Raw genomic sequence first — 22,344 nt, 5'->3', positions numbered from 1 at the left:
TATACACACACACATACACACACACACACTCCTATATATATATATACACTCCCATATATACACACAAATATATATACACACACATATATACACACACACACATACACACACATATATACACACACATATATACACACATATATATACACATATATATATACACACACACACATATATATATGAGTTTACTAAGTATTAACTTACACAATCACAAGGTCTCACAATAGGCTGTCTGCAAGCTTGAGGAGCAAGGAGAGCCAGTCCGAGTCTCAAAACTGAAGGACTTGGAGTCTGATGTTCAAAGGCAGGAAGCTTCCAGCATGGGAGAAAGATGCAGGCTGGGAGACTGGGCCAGTCTCGCCTTTTCAAGTTTTTTCTGCCTGCTTTATATTCACTGGCAGCTGATTAGATTGTGCCCACCAGATTAAAGGTGGGTCTGCCTTTCCCAGTCCACTGACTCAAATGTTAATCCCTTTTGGCAACACCCTCACAAAGACACCCAGCGACAGTACTTTGCATCCTTCAATCCAATCAAGTTGACAGTATTAACCATCACATCAGCTGTCTTCCAAACCTATTCTATGTATAGGTAGAGAATAGAGTTCTATTAATCTGGCAGGTAATGAAGTAATTTAAAAGAGATCACATTGGTGCTTCCAAACCATTGAAACACCTTGAATACTTACTTCCTTTGTAAGGCCTATTCTCTACACTAATTGTGGAAAACCTGGGATTTGGGGGATGCATTTCCATAGTGGTTACAAACACAGACTCTGGAGCCAGACTATTTGTCTTCATCCCTTACTGGATATACAAATGACCCTGGACAAGTTACTTTATTCCTCATTTATCCCTCATACAAGCAGAAATAATAATATCACCTATCTTTTAGTGTTGTCAAGACAGTCTATGAGTTGATGGTGTTAATGCTTATTAGATCAGTACCTAGCACATGGTAACTGCTCAAGAAATGTTCCTACAGTGGAAATTAGTTTTATAACTTAGAACATTGTGATCAGTGTGGCTCAGCCATGATCAAGGACATTTCTGGCAAGCTTATGTCATAAATAAGGACAAAAGAAGAGATAGAGCAGGAAAGAGTAAAGAGGCAATTTCATGCTGTTGCAAAACACCACAAGTTTATGAGAGCAGTGCAGGGAAAGAGATGAAAGATGAGTCATCTATAAAACACAAACTTCCCTTCCCCCAACTATTCTGTTAAGAATAAAGAAAATGATTCAGAAACAAAGAAATAATAGAAGAGAAAACAAAACAAAAATTAATAAATAAAATATGTATGGAAGTTGGAATTCTTTTCAGTTATCATTTATTTGAACATTATCAGATAGCCAATGGTATGCTTGTGCTAGTTTGTACCAGCCCATGAGAGCTGATTGTGTACATCTCTTCTGAACTCCACATTCGTTGATATTGTGTTGGTAGTTTTGAAATTGGCTCTGTCAGGAGTATTTACATCAGAAAAATTAGCAAACATTACAAAGCAAGGTCTTTTTAACTTGGAGAGCTGCTTGTTAACATTTACCAGTCTACCAGTGTAGGTATCTCTTATAATGCTGACAATAAGCAATAAACAACATTCTAGGTATTACCTGCTATTATTACTTTAAAGCATGGTTTTCTTTTGTCATCTCACAATCAACTTTAACCCAGATTTTTGCTTTTTTAAAAAGTATTTTGACTATATTCAAAAAGAATTGCTTTGAATACTACTTTGTAATTTTATGGTTATTTGTGAGATATTGTTTCATGTCTAGTCTCCTTCTAGGAAGAGGAGGTGGGAGAGTATATATGTTGCACAGCCTGTATTTAAAGAGCCTGGAGTAGTGTATGACCCATAGGTGAGTGAATGAACAAATATGTGAATGAAAGAGAAGATAGAATATAAAATAAATCTGAGTGAAAGACAAAGAATATCCTCTCCCCCTGAAGCCCCTTAACCTCTTCAGTTGGAAGCAGTGTTAGAAACGTAGACCTTGAAGTGAGGGCTCTTTCTCAAATCCATTCTCTGTCCTAGTGGTTCTTAAGCTTTGCTGCCTATTTAAATCACCTGGGAACTTTAAAAAGCTTAAGTCCCCAAGCATGCCCTAAAATTCACAATCTTTCAGAGTGGATCTAAATATCAATTTCTTTTAAAGCTCCCAGGTTATTCCAACATATAGCTAAGTCAAGAACCAGTGCTTTCTAGGACCTGGAATCTGGTGCTACGTCTTAGAATTCCCAGTGTAGGGGAAGGGAGTTGAATTGGGAGGGAATCTGAATATCTGCCTTTGAGCGACTGCTGAAAATGTAACTGGTAGTTACTGTTTGGATCAGCAGATAGGGACTGGTCTGAATTCCTGGTTACGGCTTTAAATTTTTTTTTATTTTACCTTATCTCTGTTGCAGAAATATTCGACTGCCTTCTTTCTTTCTCTCCTTTCCACCCCCTACGTTCTTGACTATTCTTGCTTTCATGCTCTCTCTTAGGATCTCAGGTCCATGGCATTTAATTAATAATATGCTATCATTATCATATGGGCAATGATCCTCTCTTGTCTGCCAAGGAATGCAGACAACCTCTAGAAACTAGAAAAGGCAAGGAAATGAATTCTCCCCTAGAGCCTCTAGAAAGAACACAGCCCTGTTGACCCATTTCAAATTTCTGACCTCCATAATTGTAACATATAGATTAGTGTTGTTTTAAGTCACTAAGATTGTGGTACTTTGTTACAGCACCAGTAGGAAACTAATACAAACACCCTGTGCATTAGTATAGAGTAACTCTTTATTTAGGTCTTGTTTGATATTATTCTTTGCTAACGGAAACCTGGTATGATCAAGGTATTGCGTGGGCATATTCTTCAAGAAAGAATAGACCCCCTCTCAGCCCTAGTGGAGCCAAGCAGTAGGATTCAGAGACCCTGGACAAGACCCAGGACTATGCTGGCTTCAGGTGTGACCCAGCATAGTGCCAGCTATGGAGGCCATGAGAGTGCTTGCATCACTTTTCCCCTAGTTCCAGGCAGCCCATAATGGAGAATATCCTTCTGATTAGGGGAAAGAGAGAGAGAGGAGAGCTGGAGACTTTGTCTGGTAGCTCAGGGATTCTTCCTTGTCTTACCCAAGTCCATCAGAGCAGTGTACCTAGGAGTCTGCAGTACTCTTAGGCTGCCCCCTAGTACTGATAAGACTGCAGTGACCACAGGCTTAGATCATGACACTCAATCTCTTTTGAATACGTGGAAAGCCCTTTCAAGAATGATAGGTACAAACAAGCCCAGACTGTGAAGATTGGAATAAATACTGAACTCTTCAATGCCCAGGATTGACAAATGTTCACAAACATCAAGAAAATATGACTTCACCAAATGAACTAAATAAGGCACCAGTGACCAGTCCTGGAGTGACAGAGATTTGTGACCTTTCAGACAGGGAATTCAAAATAACTGTTCTGAGGAAGCTCAAAGAAGCTCAAGATAACACAGAGAAGGAATTCAGAATTGTATCAGAGAAATTTAACAAAGATATTGAAATAATTTTTTAAAAATTAAGCAACATTGGAACACCCAGATACATAAAACAAATGTTATTAGAGCTATAGACAGAGATAGATAGACTGCAATACAGTAATAGCTGGGTACTTCAACACCTCACTTTCAACACTGGAGAGATCATCTAAACAGAAAATCAACCAAAAAAATGTCAGACTTGGTCTGCACTATAGATCAAGTGGATCTAATATATATTTACAGAACATTTCATTCAACAGCTGAAGCTACACATTCTTCTCTTCAGTAATGGAACACTCTCTAGGCTATGACATATGTTGGGCCACAACACAAGTCTCAAAATTTTTTTGAAAAATGAAATTATATCAGGTATCTTCTCTGACCACCATGGAATAAAACTAGAAATCAATAACAAGAGGAACATTAGAAACTATAAAAACACGTGGAAATTAAACAGTATGCCCCTCAATGACCAATGTGTCAATAAAGAAATTTTTAAGTTTTTTTAAAAATTTCTTAAAACAAATGAAAATGGAAACACAACATACCAAAACCTATGGGATATATCAAAAGCAGTGTTAAGGGAGAAATTTAAAGTAATAAAATCCTACATCAGAAAAGCAGAAAACCTTCAAATAAACAATCTAATAATGTATCTCAAAGAACTAGAAAGACAAGAACAAACCAAACCCCAAATTAGTAGAAGGTAGGAATAATAAAGATCACAGCAGAAATGAATGAAATTAAGACTTTTAAAAAACACAAAAGATCAATGAAATGAAAAGTTGTTTTCTTAAACAGATAAACAAAATCAACTAACCTTTAATCTGACTGAAAAAAGGAGAGTGACTCAAATAAAACAAGAGACAAAAAGGGAGACATTACAACTGATACCACAGAAATTCAGATGATCATTAGAGACTGTTATGAGAAACTGTATGACAATACATTAGAAATCCTAGAAGAAATGGATAAATTCCTAGACACCTATAACCTATCAAGATAGAACCATGAAGAAATCCAAAAGCCAAATAGACCAGCAACAAATAATGAGATAAAAGCAGTAATAAAAGTCTTTCATCAAAGAAAAGTCCAGGACCTGATGGCTTTACTGCTGAATTCTACCAAACACTTAAAGAAGAACTAATACCAATTCTACTCAAATTGTTACAAAAAAATCAAAGTGGAAGGAATACTTCCAGACTCATACCACAAAGTCAGTATAACCCCAAAACAAAAACCAGGCAAAGACACAACGAAAAAAGAAGAACTACAGGCCAATATCCTTGATTAGCATAGATGCAAAAACCTCTAACAAAATACTAGAAAACCAAATTCAACAACACATTAAAAAGATGATTTATTATGATCAAGTGGGATTTATTTCTGGGATGCAAGGATAGTTCAACATATGCGAATCAATCAATGTGGTACATCATATCAACACTATGGAGGACAAAAACCATATGATCCTTCCAATAGATACCAAAAAAGCATTTGATAAAATGCAATATTCTTTCATGATAAAATCTGTCAAAAAATTGGGTATAGAAGGAACATATTCAACATGATAGAAACCATGTATGACAAACTCACAACTAGTATCATACTGAATGGGGAAACTGAAAGCCTTTCCTCTAAGATCTGAAACAAGAAAAAGATGCTCATTTTCACCTCTTTTTTTCAACATAGAACTAGAAGTCCTAGACAGAGCAATTAGACAGGAGAAAGAAATAAATGACATCCAAATTGAAAAGGAAAAAGTCAAATTATCCTTGTTTGCAGATGATATGATCTGAAATTTTAAAAATATCTAAAGACTCCACCAAAAAACTATCAGAACCAAAGAAGTGAAAGATTTCTACAATGAAAACTATAAAAAGTTGGTGAAAGAAACTGAAGAGGACACACACACAAAAATGGAAAATATGCCATGTTCATGGGTTGGAAGAATCAACATTATTAAGTGTTCATACTGCCCAAAGCAATGTACAAATTAAATGCAATCCTTCTTACAATATCAATGGCATTCTTCACAGAAATAGAAAAAACAATCCTAAAATTCATATGGAACCAAAAAAGATCCAGAATAGCCAAAGCCATCCCCAGCAAAAAGAACAAAGGTGGAAAAACCACACGATCTGACTTCGAATTATACTGCAAAACTATAGGAATCAAAACAGCAAGGTGTTAGCATGAAAAAGAGACACATAGACCAATTGAACTGAATAAAGAACCCAGGAATAAATTCATGCATTTGCAGTCACTTATTTTTGACAAAGGTACCAAGAACATATACTAGGGAAAGGACAGTCTCTTCAATAAGTGATGCTGGAAAACTGGTTATCAATATGCAGAAGAATGAAACTAGACCCCTATCTCTTGCCATTATACATCAATCAAAAATGGATTAAAAACATAAATCTAAGACCTAAAACTGTAAAATAACTAGAAGAAAACACTGGGTAAACAGTCCAGACATTGATCTGGGCAAAGATTTCTTGAGTAAAACCTCAAAAGCACAGGCAACCAAAGCAAGAATGGACAAATGAGATCACATCAAGCTAAAAAGCTTGTACACAGCAAAGGAAACAGTCAACAAAGTGAAAACATGACCCACAAATGGGAGGAAATATTTGCAAAATACCCATCTGACAAAGGATTAGAAACTAGAATATAGAAGGAGCTCAAACAATTTAATAGGAGATAAACAATCTGATTTAAAATGGGCAAAATGTCGGAATAGATATTTCTCAAAAGAAGACATACAAGTGGCCAACAGTTATATGAAAAAAATGCTCAACATCACTAACATTGGAGAACTACAAATGAAAACCACAATGTGATAGCATCTTACCCCAGTTAAGATGGCTTTCATCCAAAAGAGAGGCAATAATAAATGCTGGCCAGGATAGGGAGAGAGCAGAAACCTCATACACTGTTGGCGGAAATGTAAATTAATATAGCTACTATGGAAAACAATATGGAGGTTCTTCACAAAACTGACAATAAAACTACCATACAATCCAGCAGTCCCACTGCTGAGTATACATCCAAAAGAAAGGAAATCAATATATTGAAGAGATAGCTGCATTCCCATGTTTATTTCAGCACTCTTCACAATAGCCAAGATATGGAATCAACCTAAATATCCACCAATGGATGAACTGATAAAGAATATGTGGTACATGCACACAATGGAATATTATTCAGCCATAAAAGGAAATGAAGTTCTGTTATTCAGAACAGCATAGATGGAACTGGAGGACATTATGTTGAGTGAAATATGGCAAGCACAGAAGGACAAATGTCACATGTTCTCACTCATATGTGGGAACGAAAGAAAAAAACTGAACTTTTGGAGATAGAGTAGAATGACAGTTACCAGAGAAAGGGTAGTGTGAAAGGGTAGTGAAGAGGGGATGGTTAAAGGATACAAAAACACAAATAGAATGAATAAAATGTAGTATTTGGTAGCACAATAGGGTGACTATGTTTAACAACAATTTATTGTATATTTTAAAATAACGAAAAGAGTAGAATTGGAATGTTCCTAACACAAAGAAATGATAAATGCTTGAGGTGACGAATACCCCAGTGACCATGATTTGATCATTACATATTGTATGCCTGTATCAAAACATCACATGTACCTGATAAATATGTATAACCATTATGTATTCATTATAATTAAAAATAACTTTTAAAAAATTAGGCCAGTGTTTTAACTTCAATTCCCCTTGCCAATGATGATTTTTTAAATGAGCATGTAATACATTCTTGCCATAAAGTCTGAGGTTTTCCTTACTTTTATGAAGGGCTTGAGAAAGTACATACTTCGTTTTCTGCTTTTGGTCTTTGAATCTTGTTTGAGATGCAGTGCTTGGAGATACTGCAGTCATCTTATTTGCTAAAGTGACAATCATAAGTACAAAGCAAACCACACTGAGGAGGATAAAGAAATCCAGTGGAAAGAACTCAGAACTGTAGTGAAGTCATTCAGCTGTGGCATTTATGACCCTGTTACTGCCCTACCTCTGAAATTATTTTTATGTTAGATAATACATTTCCCTTATTGTTTAAACCAGTTGAATTGAATTTTTAACTCATAATCTAAAACATTCTAATGAGTGTATAGAACAAATACATGTAAAGAAAACAAAAAATATTTATTCCAACCGCCAGAGAGAATTATGATGATCACATCAGTGCATTAAATTTAGTGTATTTAAGTTTTTCCCACATACATTTTTAGCAAAATAGAAACCTCTTAGTGCTTGTCTATGTCTGTACATGAATATATTATTTGTTTACTGTTTAATTTCATTTTTTGGTTGCATTGTTAAATATCTTTTGAAATATTATTAATGATTGAATGATTTGCATTATATTGGCATACCCCAATTTATTTAACCATTCTGCTTTTTTTTTTTTTTTACATTACTTTATACTAACTCGGAGTTGTATCTTTGGTGAACAACTGAGTACATAAATTACATAAGTACTCCTAATATTTTATTAAGCATTTCTGAGGAAGTTCACTTTATAATGTGCTTTATTGTCTGATTACCATCACATTCAAGAAATTCTTTCTAATGCCTAAAGTTTTTCCATTTCTTTCTTGTGTACAAAAATATTCCTTCCATTATTACTTCATGATGGGTTATTTTAACATTATGAACATAATGAAACCCCATTATTTCTGATTTCTGCTTTACTGTCCTAATGTTTAACCCAGGCTCATTTTATTCTATTATTTGAAAATCTAATTTTTGTCATTAGTGGAAAGTTTAAGCAACTCAGTTACCTTTCTAAAGCTATATTTGTAGCTATTAAAATAATGAAAATTAGAAGAAACGTACCAGTATAGACAAAATTGTGCACTAGGGAACTTGTTTTTGCTGCAAATATACACACAAACAGTTCTTACAAAGTAATTGAAGGAAGCACTCTGAAGAGAACTACAGAATTCATATGAGCTGTGGCTCCCACAAAGTAAAACCTAAAAGTCTGAAATTTGTGAGACTCACAGTATCAAGACCCACTCATCCTAAGTCAAAGTTTTCCAGGGGACAGCTCCTACCTGTACACAGAGCAGCTAGTGGTCTTTCAATCTGTCCCATTCTAAAATCTGAAAGGACAACCAAGGATTGTCAGACAGTTGAGGAAAGCTGTCTTTCCTTCTTTCTTTTATTGTACATGTGCAGGATGTGCAGGTTTGTTACACAGGTAAACGTATGCCATGGTGGTTTGCTGCACAGATCAACCCATCACCTAGGTATTAAGCTGAAGAATAAAGGAGAACGAAACAAACGAATAAATGAAACCTGGAAGAAATGGTTAATCATAAAAGGGAATTTGGAAATAAACTCTAATTAGTATTTTTATACATAAAAACATATCCAGAAGAATGTCTCTTCATTTGACATTTTCCCAGTGGAATTAGTATTGGCTTATAAGTCTCAAACTTCTGCAATGAATATATCACTCAACAGCGACCTTTTAGCTGATATTTATATAAGAAAAGTTTATGTGCCCAAACTCAATAATCTAATATTATAAGCAAAATGATATATAGGAAAAGTATCAAGCTACCTTCCAAAAATAAAATGCCTTCCAAATACATCAAAATCACAAGTAGTTGTTTTGAAAAGCATGTCTAGTGTTCACAAAGGGATGCATGTGCCGAATGTTGACACTAAGAGAGGCATCATATCATTTTATTCGATGTAAACTATTCTTTGTGATTGTTACTCTTGCAAAGAAGACTTGTTTTGAAAAGAGATTGAAAAAGATATTGATGGATTCTTTAAATGTCATGCTGAGAAATCAAGTACTAAACTTGTTCAGAATGTCAATCTGAAATAGTTGATCATAGTGATAACGGGGAGAGCCTTCAATCAAACCACCAGACACCGCTCGCTGAAAATAATATGGGGACTAAACAAATACAGTGAAGAATATTATCCTTGAACTTGGTGGACTGTGAGTGCCTGACTCTTCTAACAGTGTGCAAAAAATTCTATAAACATAAACTTGAAGAGAGTTAAGTAAAGTTTGATTTTGTAGTTTTTCATCCTAAAATGACACCTGCATCCCCTGAAGATCCATTCATCATTTACAAGTCCCTACCCAATGAAAATGACAAAGAATCTCTGCCTGTTTCTTGCATGAAATTGCCCTTTTGTCATCCAACTCACCTGTGATGTCACTTTCCATAGGCCTTGACAATAACTACATTTTAACCATCCTTCCCTTTCCACTTTCTTCAAGTTTCCAGTTTGCTTTTTTCTTCAGGAGTAACAGGTCATCCCAGGTGATTGCCCTATTTTCATTGTAAATTTTACCTGCATTTTTCTATTGCATGTATAAATTGCTGTATGCTGATTGCTATGCCTTATTGGAGAAAAATATTTATGACGTACCATGAAAAATGGGCATGTTATTGATACAGAGTAGCATGCATATGAACAATTTGATAACCATTCTAATTGTTTTGTAATCAGGGACCAATATTTTAAGATTTTATATTTTAAATGCTGGCTTTCCTATGTTTTAGTTATACTTAATGAAATCTGTTAGATGTTTAATTTGGCCTTTTAAACAATAGGAAATCGGTGACGAGGTCACATTTCCACATAGAATATCTCATTTTCTGGAAGGGGTTTATGATATTAAATGGGGGGTATGTGTCTGGATTTAAGATGAGACTGACTTCATAAATCAAGAACAAGCTTCTCTGAAAAGAAATTATTTTAGGAGCAAGAAAAGCTTTTGAAAGTAAAAATATTGCTGAAATTATATATAAATTAGAAGAGTTGGAAGACAAAAACAAGAACATCTCCATAATGTGGAGCAAATAGGCAAATCTGTATCTATATCTATATCTGTATATAAAAGGTATAAACATAGGAGGATCAATCCAGGAATTCCAATATCTGATCAATAGGAGTTATTTTTTAAAGGAACAAATTAAAACACAGAGGTAAAGGACTGAGAGTTGCCAAATGTAAAAGGCACACACAGGGCTATGGAAAAAGAGTAAAAAAAAGGACACATGTTTCAACACATCCCCATAACATTTCAGATTTCTAATTACAAAGAGATCAATAAAATCTTCCAAATAGTAACCAGGATAATTATTTTATTTTATTTTATTTTATTATTTTATTTTATTTTACTTTATTTTTTTGAGATGGAGTCTTCTTGCTCTGTCACCCAGGCTGGAGTGCAGTGGCGCGATCTTGGCTCACTGCAACCTCCGCCTCCCGGGTTCACGCCATTCTCCTGCCTCAGCCTCCCGAGTAGCTGGGACTACAGGCCCCTGCCACCACTCCTGGCTAATTTTTTGTATTTTTAGTAGAGATGGGCTTTCACCGTGTTAGCCAGGATGGTCTCAATCTCCTGACCTCGTGATTGGCCCGCCTCGGCCTCCCAAAGTGCTGGGATTACGGGCATGAGCCATTGCACCCGGCCGTAACCAGGATATTTATAAGGGAGCAAAAATCAAGCTGACAATATAGACAGGTTAGCACCAACAGTGGATGCTAAAAGTCAATAAAGTAAGGTCTTCAACATTCTAAAGGCAGATGATGTTGAATTTAAGTCAAACTACAGCCATTTTAAGATATATAAAAATGTAAAGAGCTTACTTTCCTTATTATTTTGAAGAAGTTACTTGAAAAATATTATGCAAAATATAGGTAAAATACAAGAAATGAGAAGCCATGAAATTGAAGCAACCGGAGAAGAAATCGATTGAAAATGAATTTAATGATGACAGCTATAGAGCAGTCATTAAAAATAAAACAAAGCAAAACACAAACTGCAGTCATCAAAATTGGAAGTCAGTGGTCTTCTAGAAGGAAGTCTTAAAAGAACAAACACTGGAATTGATCCCAAGCAGTATATATGTGATGTTAAAAGTTGATAGGTAATAGTAAAAATGATGATGATGATGATGATAAGAATAGCTAATGCATTTTCACATAGTACTAGACATTGGCCTAAACACAGTGGGCTTGTTTTCTCATTAATCCTTCAAGAGTCCTATGAGGGAAGTACTGTTATTATCATCCACATTTTATAGATAAGAAAACCCAAGACACAGTGAAGTAAGATAATTTGCCTTAGGTTAGCAAGTGATGGACCCATGATTCAAACTCAGACAGCCCAATTCTAGAGCCTATACTCTAAACTACTATACTGTGGTGAAGAAGATATATCTTCTTCTTCCAGCTAGAAAAAAGAAATACAACCCAAAATTCCAGGAAAAATTAAATAAAAATACTCTATAAAAAAGTTATGTCCATATAAAAAGCAGATTAAAATACGGTATGCTTTAGAGACATAAATATATTCACAAGGATCTTGACTATAAAGTCACTGAAAGGGAGATGTATTTAAAACATACACATTGGCTTTGTAGTTAATATTAGTCATGGTAATTAAAATGCTGTTTATGGTTTTAATCTTTTATAATTAAAAAGTAGGCCAAGGGAAGAATACTTAATATCCTGTGGAACAGAATGAAAAACTATCAGTCTTGACAGAGTAAATGTAAAGTTATAGATAAAAGACATTTGGAGAAAGAAGAATGCGAAAATAGGAGGAGAGAGGTACAGAGATGAGGTATCATCTCACAAGTGGGGGGCAAGATAAACTGTTGGAAGTTAATAGACTAATGAAGAGGGCGTTAATATATTACTTTAAGCGTCAAAGTAGAAGAAACTACATGCTAGAGTTTAAGAAATACATCCCCTAAAACCTTTCCAAATAAATTATTGAAGACAGTGTTATAACTGTAAGAAAATTAGAAGCTGTGGGAGAAGCAACAGTGGGAAATGACAAAAGTGAACCAATAGCCCATCTACCCAAGAAGGTAATCTATATCTATCATCTGAAATCAATAAATCAAAAGAAAAGCTGTATAAGGCAATTTATTTAGAGATGATAGTGCCCCCAGCAGTAGAATTAAAAACAAGTGGTTTATGGGAAATAGGCAGACACCTATTCTTTTTTATTTTAGCCCTTCTGATTTTAAACCACATGCTCATAATTCTTTGATAAAAACATTTTTTAATGTAAGAAATAAAAAAGTTGAATTTATAATTGAAAAGCTCTCAAGAAAGAAGTTTCCAAGCCCAGGTGATTTTACTGGAGAATTTTGCCATTTAAAAAAGAATTAACACCAATTTTACACAAACTCTTCCAGAAAACAGAATTGGAAGAAATAGTTCCCAACTTACTTTATGAGGCCTTCATTACCCTGAGACTTAAACCAGAGAAAGACAGTTCGATAGAAAGAAAGCTGCAAACGAATAGCTCTTATGAACATGGGCACACAAAATATCAATATAATACCAGACAGAATCCAACAATGTATAAAAAGGATTATACATCATGATGAAGTAGGATTTATTCCAGGTATGAAAGGCTGGCTCAAATTCCAAAATCAGTGTAATCTACCATATCCATCAAGCTAAAGAAGAAAAAAATCATATGATTACACCAATTAAGAAAACACTTGACAAATTTCAACACCCATCCATGACAAAAATTCTCAGCAAGTTAGTAATACAGAGGAGATTTCTCAATTTGATAAGAGCATTACAAGAAACCTACAGCTAACATCATATTTTATGGTGAAAGACTGAATGTTTTTCTTCTAAGATTGAGAACAAGTCAAAGATATCTGCTTCTCACCACTCTTAATGCAAAATTGCATTCAAAGTAAAACCACTAAGAGAAACAAGGACAATAAGTAAGACATATGCAGATTGTAAAGGAAGAAATAAAAGTATATTTGCAGATGACATTATTTTCTATGTAGAAAATTCCAAAGAATCTACAAAAACACCTAGAGGTAATAAATGAGTTCAGCAAGGTCACAGCATATAAGATAAAGACGCAATCACGTTTCTATATATTAATGATACAGGAAGAGGGGCAGGGAAGTGCTGGGAAGAGAAGGACATGGTCCCTGGCTAGAGCTCCACCCCCAGGTCTGTGCCTATGGACCCTACAGGTTGCTTTGGGACAAGGGCGCATAGACTGTTTGAATATGATTTGTTTATTTGGCACATGAAATTAAGGTAATTACATGCCAGATTGTTTTATAATCTGTTAGACCATTATTTCAAATAGTGGTTGCATCAAGTAACCTTTCCTTTATGAAACTGCAATGTGTCTATTCACATTGTTTTTCAACAACCTTGGAACAAATTATTCACAGAGTAATTATTATCATTAGATACTTTCATGCAATTATACCTCATTATACTATTTTCTAAATTAATAATGTTTTAAATCTTCTCTACGGTTAAAGACTCTGGTTTTTTTCATTCTGTCCTTTCCATTCAGATCCTTTTAAAAGTCCCTGTTACACACTAAAGTGAATACAAACACTGCCCAAACTGTTTTCAATTTTCAAGCATCATGTTTAGAAATAATGTAGTCTTGTTTCTCTTTGAATTAAGACTTGCTCTGTGTGGTGGTGGCTGAGTGGATAGGAGAGTGAACACTGTTCTCAGTGAGAGCAAAAGGTCCATGTTTTGGGCAATAGAGTTGTATAAATGATTTAAGTTGAGAATGGAAGGCAGTAGATATTAAACCAAAGCAATTGTTCCTAATCTAGTAGGCAAAATAAAATAATTGTAGCTTCTATCCCAAGAGTCAGACATAGTAGAAATGGAAGCAGCAGTGGAGGCAAACTATAGTAGTAGGACTGAGGACTGTCTAATCTTAGAGTTAACAGTACACACAGAGAGAACATAGCCCATAGTACGCTACATTTTGAAAAAACCTACCTTCCAGAGAATAAGATAGCAAAAGAGAAGTATATCAAATAAGTCTACTTCGTTGCAAGCAACAGTTGACAGCTAAGTAACTTAAGAGAAGAGAATGTATTGGAAGGATGTTGAAGGCTCACAGGATCAGCGTGAAGCTGAAGAAATGGACCTACAACAGAAAGCGACCAAGGGAGCTCAGAGGTCAGCAGCCATAACTCAGCAGTGACCTATTAGCACTTATGATCTGGTGAGCACGTGACCACACCACCCCAAACCTCTCTTCCATCTGCATTCAACCTTTCAACACTAGAGAGGATCTCACCTATTACTGCTTTGTCCTCCTAAGTAGGTGTTCTTACCTAACCTGCCCACAGTGGGGAAGAGTTAATATTCTAAAAAGAAATTGTGTTGCCATTTGGAGAAGTGAGGTGGATGCTGGAAAATCAAAATATGAGAAATACCCATTCCAGGCCGACTTTAAGAAGCACAACTGTGATACTAACATCTAATTGTCCTGTAAGGAAAAAAGAGAAGGATATCCCAAGTAAACAGTCCCTATGCAGGGAATGTAGGATTATCCCAGTTTAAAATTACCAGATTTATGGGAAGAAATGTCACAAAAGACACATTCTTACAAATAATTTAGACCCACACAATTCACATTGGGAAAGATAAAGGGTAGAATAAGCTGACTGAAGAGCTAACAGAGAGATTACCAGAACAAGAAGCTGAAAAAGAAAGGGAGAGTTGATGATAGGCTTAATGAAGGGCAGAGGAAAACCAGAAGTCTTCAGTGTTTATTTTGTTTTAGTCGTCTAGACCTTGAAAAGTGCTCTCTCAATTAAAAAGGGCAAAGATGGTTAGAGTGAAAATAAATATCCACGATAAGTAAGTAGATAGCAAAAGAGCATGTACCTATTTTTTAAAGAACTCAAATCTACATCCTAGATAAATTACATGACAGAACATTGAAGAAACTTGGAAATGTGATCAAGGAAACACTCTCAGTAATTTCTTAGAGAGCTGGTTGGAGAAATGTCAGAAGTAATGAATAGGGCAAATGCTGTTCTGAATTTATTAAAACAGTAAGATGACAGATTATACTATAGCTTGGTGCGAAAGTCACAGGTGGGTTATTAAACAGATGATTTATGAGCAGGTAGACAAGAAAACTGCCACATAGCATGGGCACAGTAAGATAAGTGAGGGTGACGTAATGGAAGGAACTGGAGTCTGACAACCTGGACTCATTCTGTCAATAAATAGCTGTGTGGACCTGAGCACATCATTTAACCTCTTTGAACTGCAGTGTCTTTCTCTGGGAAATAAGGTTATTAGATTAGGTGTTCTTTAATGGTCAGTTTATCCACAAAGAACATGTCAGCCCCAAGTGCATCATATTTACCTTAATTCTTTTAATAGGGCTGCCTAATGATGAAAGAGCTGCCATTTATTAAAGAATGTATCCAGTATTAGGTGTTTATGTCACTTTATGAAATACATCAGTCCTATGACAGATGGGTATTATTAATCCCTTTTTTCAAATAATGAAATTGAGGCTCAGAGTGGCTAAGAAATCAGATAAAGCAGAATCAGAGTGTATACTGATATCAATGAATCAATCGACAGATATCCTGTGCTATAATACACAAACTGAATATATTCAGCATGGATAACACTATAATGAGATAACACTAAAATGAATACAGCAAAAATTCTCTTTTGTTTGGATAGTTGTATTTAAAATATATTTCCTTTCAACCAAATTATTTCTAAAATGTTAAAAACTACAAGGTTCTTCTCAATAGAAAAAGTTCTGATTAAATTTGCAAGAAAAGAGAAAAAAACCCTAGGATAAATATGCAGATTAATAATTTATACCCATATTCATTTATTCAAGTACCACATCCAAACCAGGACTTGAGGTAAACTGATTTATTCACAGTATAGTAACTATTCAAACACAGTGGACTTTATTAACATTGAAAGTAAATTCCCACCGTTGGCATCTAAACCATCTTTCTAAACAAAAGACAGCCTTAAGTTTGAACAGGATTTTGTTTTGGGAAATTGTAACAAGGAATAGAAGAGAGTGGGATTGGTTCTTGGGTTGCCATTTGGAGCCCCAAAAAAGGATTGGGAAGGGAGTATCTAGAGTGATATCTAAGTACGTTTTTCCCCTTAGGGATAGGATAGGAGATAAGGGAGTCTTGGGTTAACAAAATGTCTATTAAAGTGATCCAGTTCATTTCAAGTTGATTTCAAGTTCAACGGAAGCCAGCCATTTGAAAAGTCTAGCACAGAAGGCTGATGTAAACATCAGTTTCAGTTATAGAAGAGGGTGTTCAGACTTGGGGAGCCGATACAGTTCCACAGTTTCTGCCTTGGCCAAGCCGTATCCTGAACATTGGTGAGTTCCCTTCTGCCTGGTGCATGGGCATTGTCCATGGGCGTTCCCTTCTCCATTCACCTTTTTGAAAGTTCTGAAAAGCATAGCAAATGAGAAACAGCTGCGACAACTAGGAAAGACAGGAGTGACACGAAGGCTTCTGTCAAATACATGTGGAGCCACTGTTTGGAAAAGATAGTTGGTTAGTTCTGAGACTCTGAGAACAAAGCTAGGAATGAGTGGAATTTAAAAGCACTTTTTCCAATTAGGGCCTCTCTAAAATAGAATGGGATGCCTTTAGGAGTGATGAGCCTCCTACTCATCTGTTCTTTTCAATTCAATGAATATTTATTAATGGCCTAACGTATTGCCATTCTTAAAGCTGGGAATACATCAGCGAAAAAAAATAGACAAAAATTATTGCTCTGGCATCTATATTTTAGTAGGGGTAAATAAATAACAAAACAGTAATAAAATAATAAAAATAAAAAACAAATTAGCAGCATATATATTATATATCAGTATGTTAACATGTGAAAGAGAATGGGAAAAGAGTAGAATAAAAGAGATGAGGAATGAGAGGAGATAGGGAATGGGACAGGCTCAATTACAAATATGATTGTTAGAGTAGGTCAGCCTCATTGAGGTGACTGCATTAGTCAGGGCTCTACAGAGAAACAGAACCAATAAGCTATTTTAGAGATATTTAGGAGAGATTAATTATGAGGGATTGGCTCACTCAATTGCAGACACTGGGAAGTTCCATGATCCACTATCTGCCACCTAGATGCCCAGGAAAGCCAGTGGTGGAGATCCAGTTCAAGCTTGCAGGCCTGAGAACCCAGGGAGTTGTTGGTGTAGGTCCCAGTCTGAGTCAGAAGGTGTGGGAACCAGGAGCATTGATGTCAAAGGGCAGGAGAAAGTGCAAGTTCCAGTTTCAGCAGAGAGCAAATTCACCCTTCCTGTGCCTTTGTGTTCTATTCGCACCTTCAGTGGATTGGACGCTGCCCAACCACACTAGGAAGGGAGGATCTTCTCCTGTCATCTACTGATTCAAATACTCATCTCTTCTGGAAACACCCTCGCAGGCATATCCAGAAGTACATTTTGCTAGCTATCTGGGTATTCCTTAAGCCAGTCAACTGGACACATAGAGTTAACCATCACAGTGACATTTGAGCAGACTTCAGGGAAGGATGTGGGGGAGTGATCTCAGGGAAGAGCATTCCAAGGAGCAGGAAAAGCCATGAAAAGACCTGAAGCGGGGCTGTGAAAGCAAGGAGTATTCCCATGGAGTATTCCATCTCTGAAATGCTTGACACCAGACGTGTTTCAGATTTCAGATTTTTTGGGATGTTGGAATATTTGTACAGACATAATGAGGTATCTTGGCAATGAGAACGAAGTCTACACATGAAATTCATTTATGCTTCTTATATACCTTACACACGTAGCCTTAAGGTAGTTATATACAATATATTAAATAATTTTGTGTGTTTTGACTGTGATTTGTCACATGAGGGAAGATGCGGAATTTTCTACTTGTGGCATCATATCAGCACTCAAAAAAGCTTTGGGTTTTAGATCATTTCAGATCTCAGGTTTTGGGATTAGAAATGTTCAACCTGGCCGGGCGCGGTGGCTCACGCCTGTAATCCCAGCACTTTGGGAGGCCGAGGCGGGCGGATCACGAGGTCAGGAGATCGAGACCATCCTGGCTAACACGGTGAAACCCCGTCTCTACTAAAAATACAAAAAATTAGCCGGGCGTGGTAGCGGGCGCCTGTAGTCCCAGCTACTCGGGAGGCTGAGGCAGGAGAATGGCGTGAACCCGGGAGGCGGAGCTTGCAGTGAGCCGAGATAGCGCCACTGCACTCCAGCCTGGGCGACAGAGCGAGACTCCGTCTCAAAAAAAAAAAAAAAAAAAAGAAATGTTCAACCTGTATTTAAGCAGAGCTTGGCAGAGCATTTCAGAGAGAAGTTGAAGAGAGAATTTCTGCTTTTGGTATAAACTAGAACTAGATAACCTCTGATGAGTCTTCCAACTTCATATTCCCTGAGTTTATGATTCTCTTGTAGCTGGGAATGATGAATTTGGTAGCAGCAAGCAGCATGGGTTCAAGACCAGAGGTGCCAGACCAAGACTCACAAATCCAAATGGTAAAGAGGCCAGACAGATAGTATAAACATTTTAAAAGATTGACAATACATTCAAATATTTTAAACTATTGTGTAACCAAATAAAGCATGTTTTCAGGCCAAAACTTGCCTAGTGGCCACCACTTTGAGACCGTTGCATTAGAGAAAGTAAAATCAGTTTGGAGTGTAATGGTGTAATACATATATAAAGTCTTAGGTGTAATACATATATAAAGTCTTAGACAGGGAGTCAAAGGAGAATAAATGATAAAAGAAGAAATATAGGAGTCTTTGATGAGAACTATTCTTTGTTGTGATTTGACAGGAAGCCAAAAGAAAAGAGACAATCAAAGATTACTCTGTAGTGTAGAGCCCAGGAGGCCAGTTTACAATGACTTTGCTCTTCCCCAAGCAAAGGTCATATTGCTTTTTTTCCACTGTTTCTATGGCTAGATACTGATTTGTCCTTTCATTGTCTTATTATACATAATTGCATAGCGTTTAGGAACATAAAATTCAGTTAGAGGGAGAAAGATAAGCCAATGCAATGTTTTTCAATTATTTTGTGTCTACAGAGTAATTACAATTATCAAACTTTTTGGCAGAGGCTCAGAATGGACTGATAGTGATAATTACAAAGACACAGATGAAACCTTTATTCTTTTTGTTTTGATGTATGATTTGTCCTGTTTCCTTACTGCAGGTGCTTTCATTTGCAAGATGGTGCCATTTGTCCAGTCTACCGCTGTTGTGACAGAAATCCTCACTATGACCTGCATTGCTGTGGAAAGGCACCAGGGACTTGTGCATCCTTTTAAAATGAAGTGGCAATACACCAACCGAAGGGCTTTCACAATGCTAGGTGAGGCCACTGGATGTGCCAATGGCAGTGTGAATGACATTCTTCATTACAGAATAGAGAACCATATTTTTAAACTAGAAGAGTAGCTTCTTATCTAACTTGTAGGCATTGGAATATAATTTGAGAGTTTCAGTGCTTTCCCTGTTTGCCTTCATCTCCACGCCATCTCTCTTTTAGGCTGACCTCAGCACTGAAAATGTATCATTTTGGGTATACTTTTTCAGTTTACATCTTAAACGTTTAAGCACTACGTTCAGCTAATCTAAGATAACCTATCAGTGGCATTGCCACATTAACATTCATTAGATTGAGAACTATCTTTTTTTTTTTTTTTTGAGACAGAGTGTCAACTACATTGCCCAGGCTGGTCTCAAAAGTCTGGGCTGTGATTACAGGCATGAGCCACTATGCCCAGCTGGGAATTATCATCTTGAGATAAGAAGACTCCAAGCCAAGCTAACAAGGGCAGGTCGATTTTTTTTTCTTTTTTAGATAGGGTCTCATTCTGTAGCCCAGGCTGGAGTGCAGTGGTGTGATCACAACTCACTGCAGCCTCAGCCTCCCAAGCTCAAATGATCCTCCCACCTCAGCCTCCCAAGTAGCTGGGACCACAGGTGCCCACCACCACACCCAGCTAATTTTTTTTATTTTTGGTAGGAACAGGGTCTCTCTATGTTTCTCAGGCTGGTCTTGAACTCCTGGGCTCAAGCCATTCCCCGTTGGCCTCTCCTTGTACTCCTTGGCCTCCCAACATACTAGGATTACAGGTGTGAGCCACTGCACCTGGCCAGGCAGGTTGATAATGATAGGGAGCAGGAAATGTGGTTTTAGAAAAGTGGAGAACAGGGTTGCTGCCCTTGTGGTGAGTACACAAGGGTAGAAAGTGACAGGGTACATGAGAACAGTGGGTTCTGAGTGCTGGGGATGCCTGGCAAAGGCACATTCCATCCACTTCATACTTTTCCTTTAGGCATTTCTGGATCGTCAGCTTGCTGTAATTGTTCCTGAGTCAGCAAGTCACAATGAACACATACCTCATGATAAATGGTAAATTTGAAGCAATGCCCTAAAGTCTAACACAGTAAAATAGAAGCATTTCTCTATTCAGTAATTATAATTGAGCCATTTAAAACCTTAGTGTGCTTCACAGTGGTTTGAATTTAATATAGCAAATAATCAGAGGTGTAGCAAGCAACTAATGTGATAATCAAATAAAGCAATTTTTACTAATATCTCACTTGAGAAGAATGAGTAAACATTTATTTCTGCTGTAAGAATTTAGCCAGCATTGGGCTGTGGAATTGCAGAAAGAACCCCTGCAGGCTTTGCAATGCCAAATTCATTTTAAATAGCTTGAAAATAATAGCTGAATCATTAGGGGAGAAAGGTGTTAGTTAGTTAGTTTTAATTTTATGTCATATCTTTCCTACTAAGAATTCAGAGATTTCTGGGATTTTAATAATTGACATCTTTCCAACATCAAAACACCTGAAAACAGCATGTGGGGATGGAAAGCAAGTAAGGAAAGGATTACATGGAGGAGGGGAGTTATTTAAAAGGAAAGAGAAGTAGCGGGAGTGACAACATCTCAAAGCATAGTTGATAATAGGCAGTCAAGGCAGTTCCTACTCAAAAGAGACATAGGAAACAAGAAGGTTTTAAAATCAACTAGACTCATCTCGCCATGGGAGCTTTTGTGAACTGTGGTCTAATGTCTCCTGTAGCTTTGTCACACTGTCATTCAGCCTTGTCAGTCAGTGTTTGTCAGTCACGCCCCATTCCTCCTTCCAGCTGAGATTGCCTAGACCTAGAAAGGGGATGTCCAATCTTTTGGCTTCCCTGGGCCATATTGGAAGAAGAAGAATTGCCTTGGGCTACACATAAAATACACTAACACTAACAATTGCTGATGACTTAAAAAATATATCGCAAAAAAATCTCATAATTTTTTTAAAAGTTTACAAATTTGTGTTGGGCCATATCCAAAGCCTTCCTAGGTCACATGCAGATTGGACAAGCTTGGCCTAGATCCTCCAGGCTTTCTTGCCCAGATGTGGTCACTGTGTCAGTATTGTTCATCCAACTCTAGCCCTTCTATCTCAGAACCATCCAGAGATCCAGGAAGGTAGGCAATGAGCTATGAAAATTAGACTCAATTCCTCCAGAATTTGTACTAAAGCCCATAAAAATGATTGGACATAAGATAACTATATGTGATTAAAATAGAACAGATGTGTATGGTAATAGGGAGGCAGAAAAGAGAAAGAGAAAGAGCGAGTGAGAAATAGAGACAGCCAGACAGACAGACTTGTGAGTCCTACAGCTGCCAGGTATCATTGGATCATGATGAATTTTTATAGGCAGCACCAAATTATGTGTTTCTTTATAATAAACCCCAATTATGGCTTAATTGAGTCATTGAAACCCAAAGCAATAAACTGTTTTCTTAATGTTCCACCCAATATATAAAGAACAAGCAGAGTTCGAGCTGGAAACTTTTCCCCCAAATCAAAGTTGGGGCCCTTGGTTCCGTCCTCTTCCATGTCTGTTAAAACACACGGGTTGAAATTGTTCTTGGTAGTTAATCCCTGTTTTTCTTTTCTAAGAGTACATCATTAAAGCAATCCCTCTCAACAAGTTCGTAGAAGACAGGAA

At 36.6% G+C, this 22,344-nt stretch overlaps 1 protein-coding gene across 2 annotated transcripts in view; it reads left to right on the top strand.

Annotated features, from left to right (window-relative positions):
- QRFPR (pyroglutamylated RFamide peptide receptor) overlaps nucleotides 1-22,344 on the top strand; it is a 54,620-nt gene that overhangs the window by 21,004 nt on the left and 11,272 nt on the right. For both annotated transcript variants that reach the window (XM_008969487.6, XM_003816419.7), the window contains exon 2: nucleotides 19,531-19,689. In XM_008969487.6, the coding sequence (XP_008967735.1) occupies nucleotides 19,531-19,689 (159 nt within the window). The remainder of the gene's footprint in view (nucleotides 1-19,530; nucleotides 19,690-22,344) is intronic.

Source organism: Pan paniscus, chromosome 3 (assembly GCF_029289425.2).
Source record: "Pan paniscus chromosome 3, NHGRI_mPanPan1-v2.0_pri, whole genome shotgun sequence".
Taxonomy (NCBI): Eukaryota; Metazoa; Chordata; class Mammalia; order Primates; family Hominidae; genus Pan; species Pan paniscus.
Note: the sequence above shows the minus strand (reverse complement) of the source record. Positions and strands in the feature narration are given on the sequence as shown.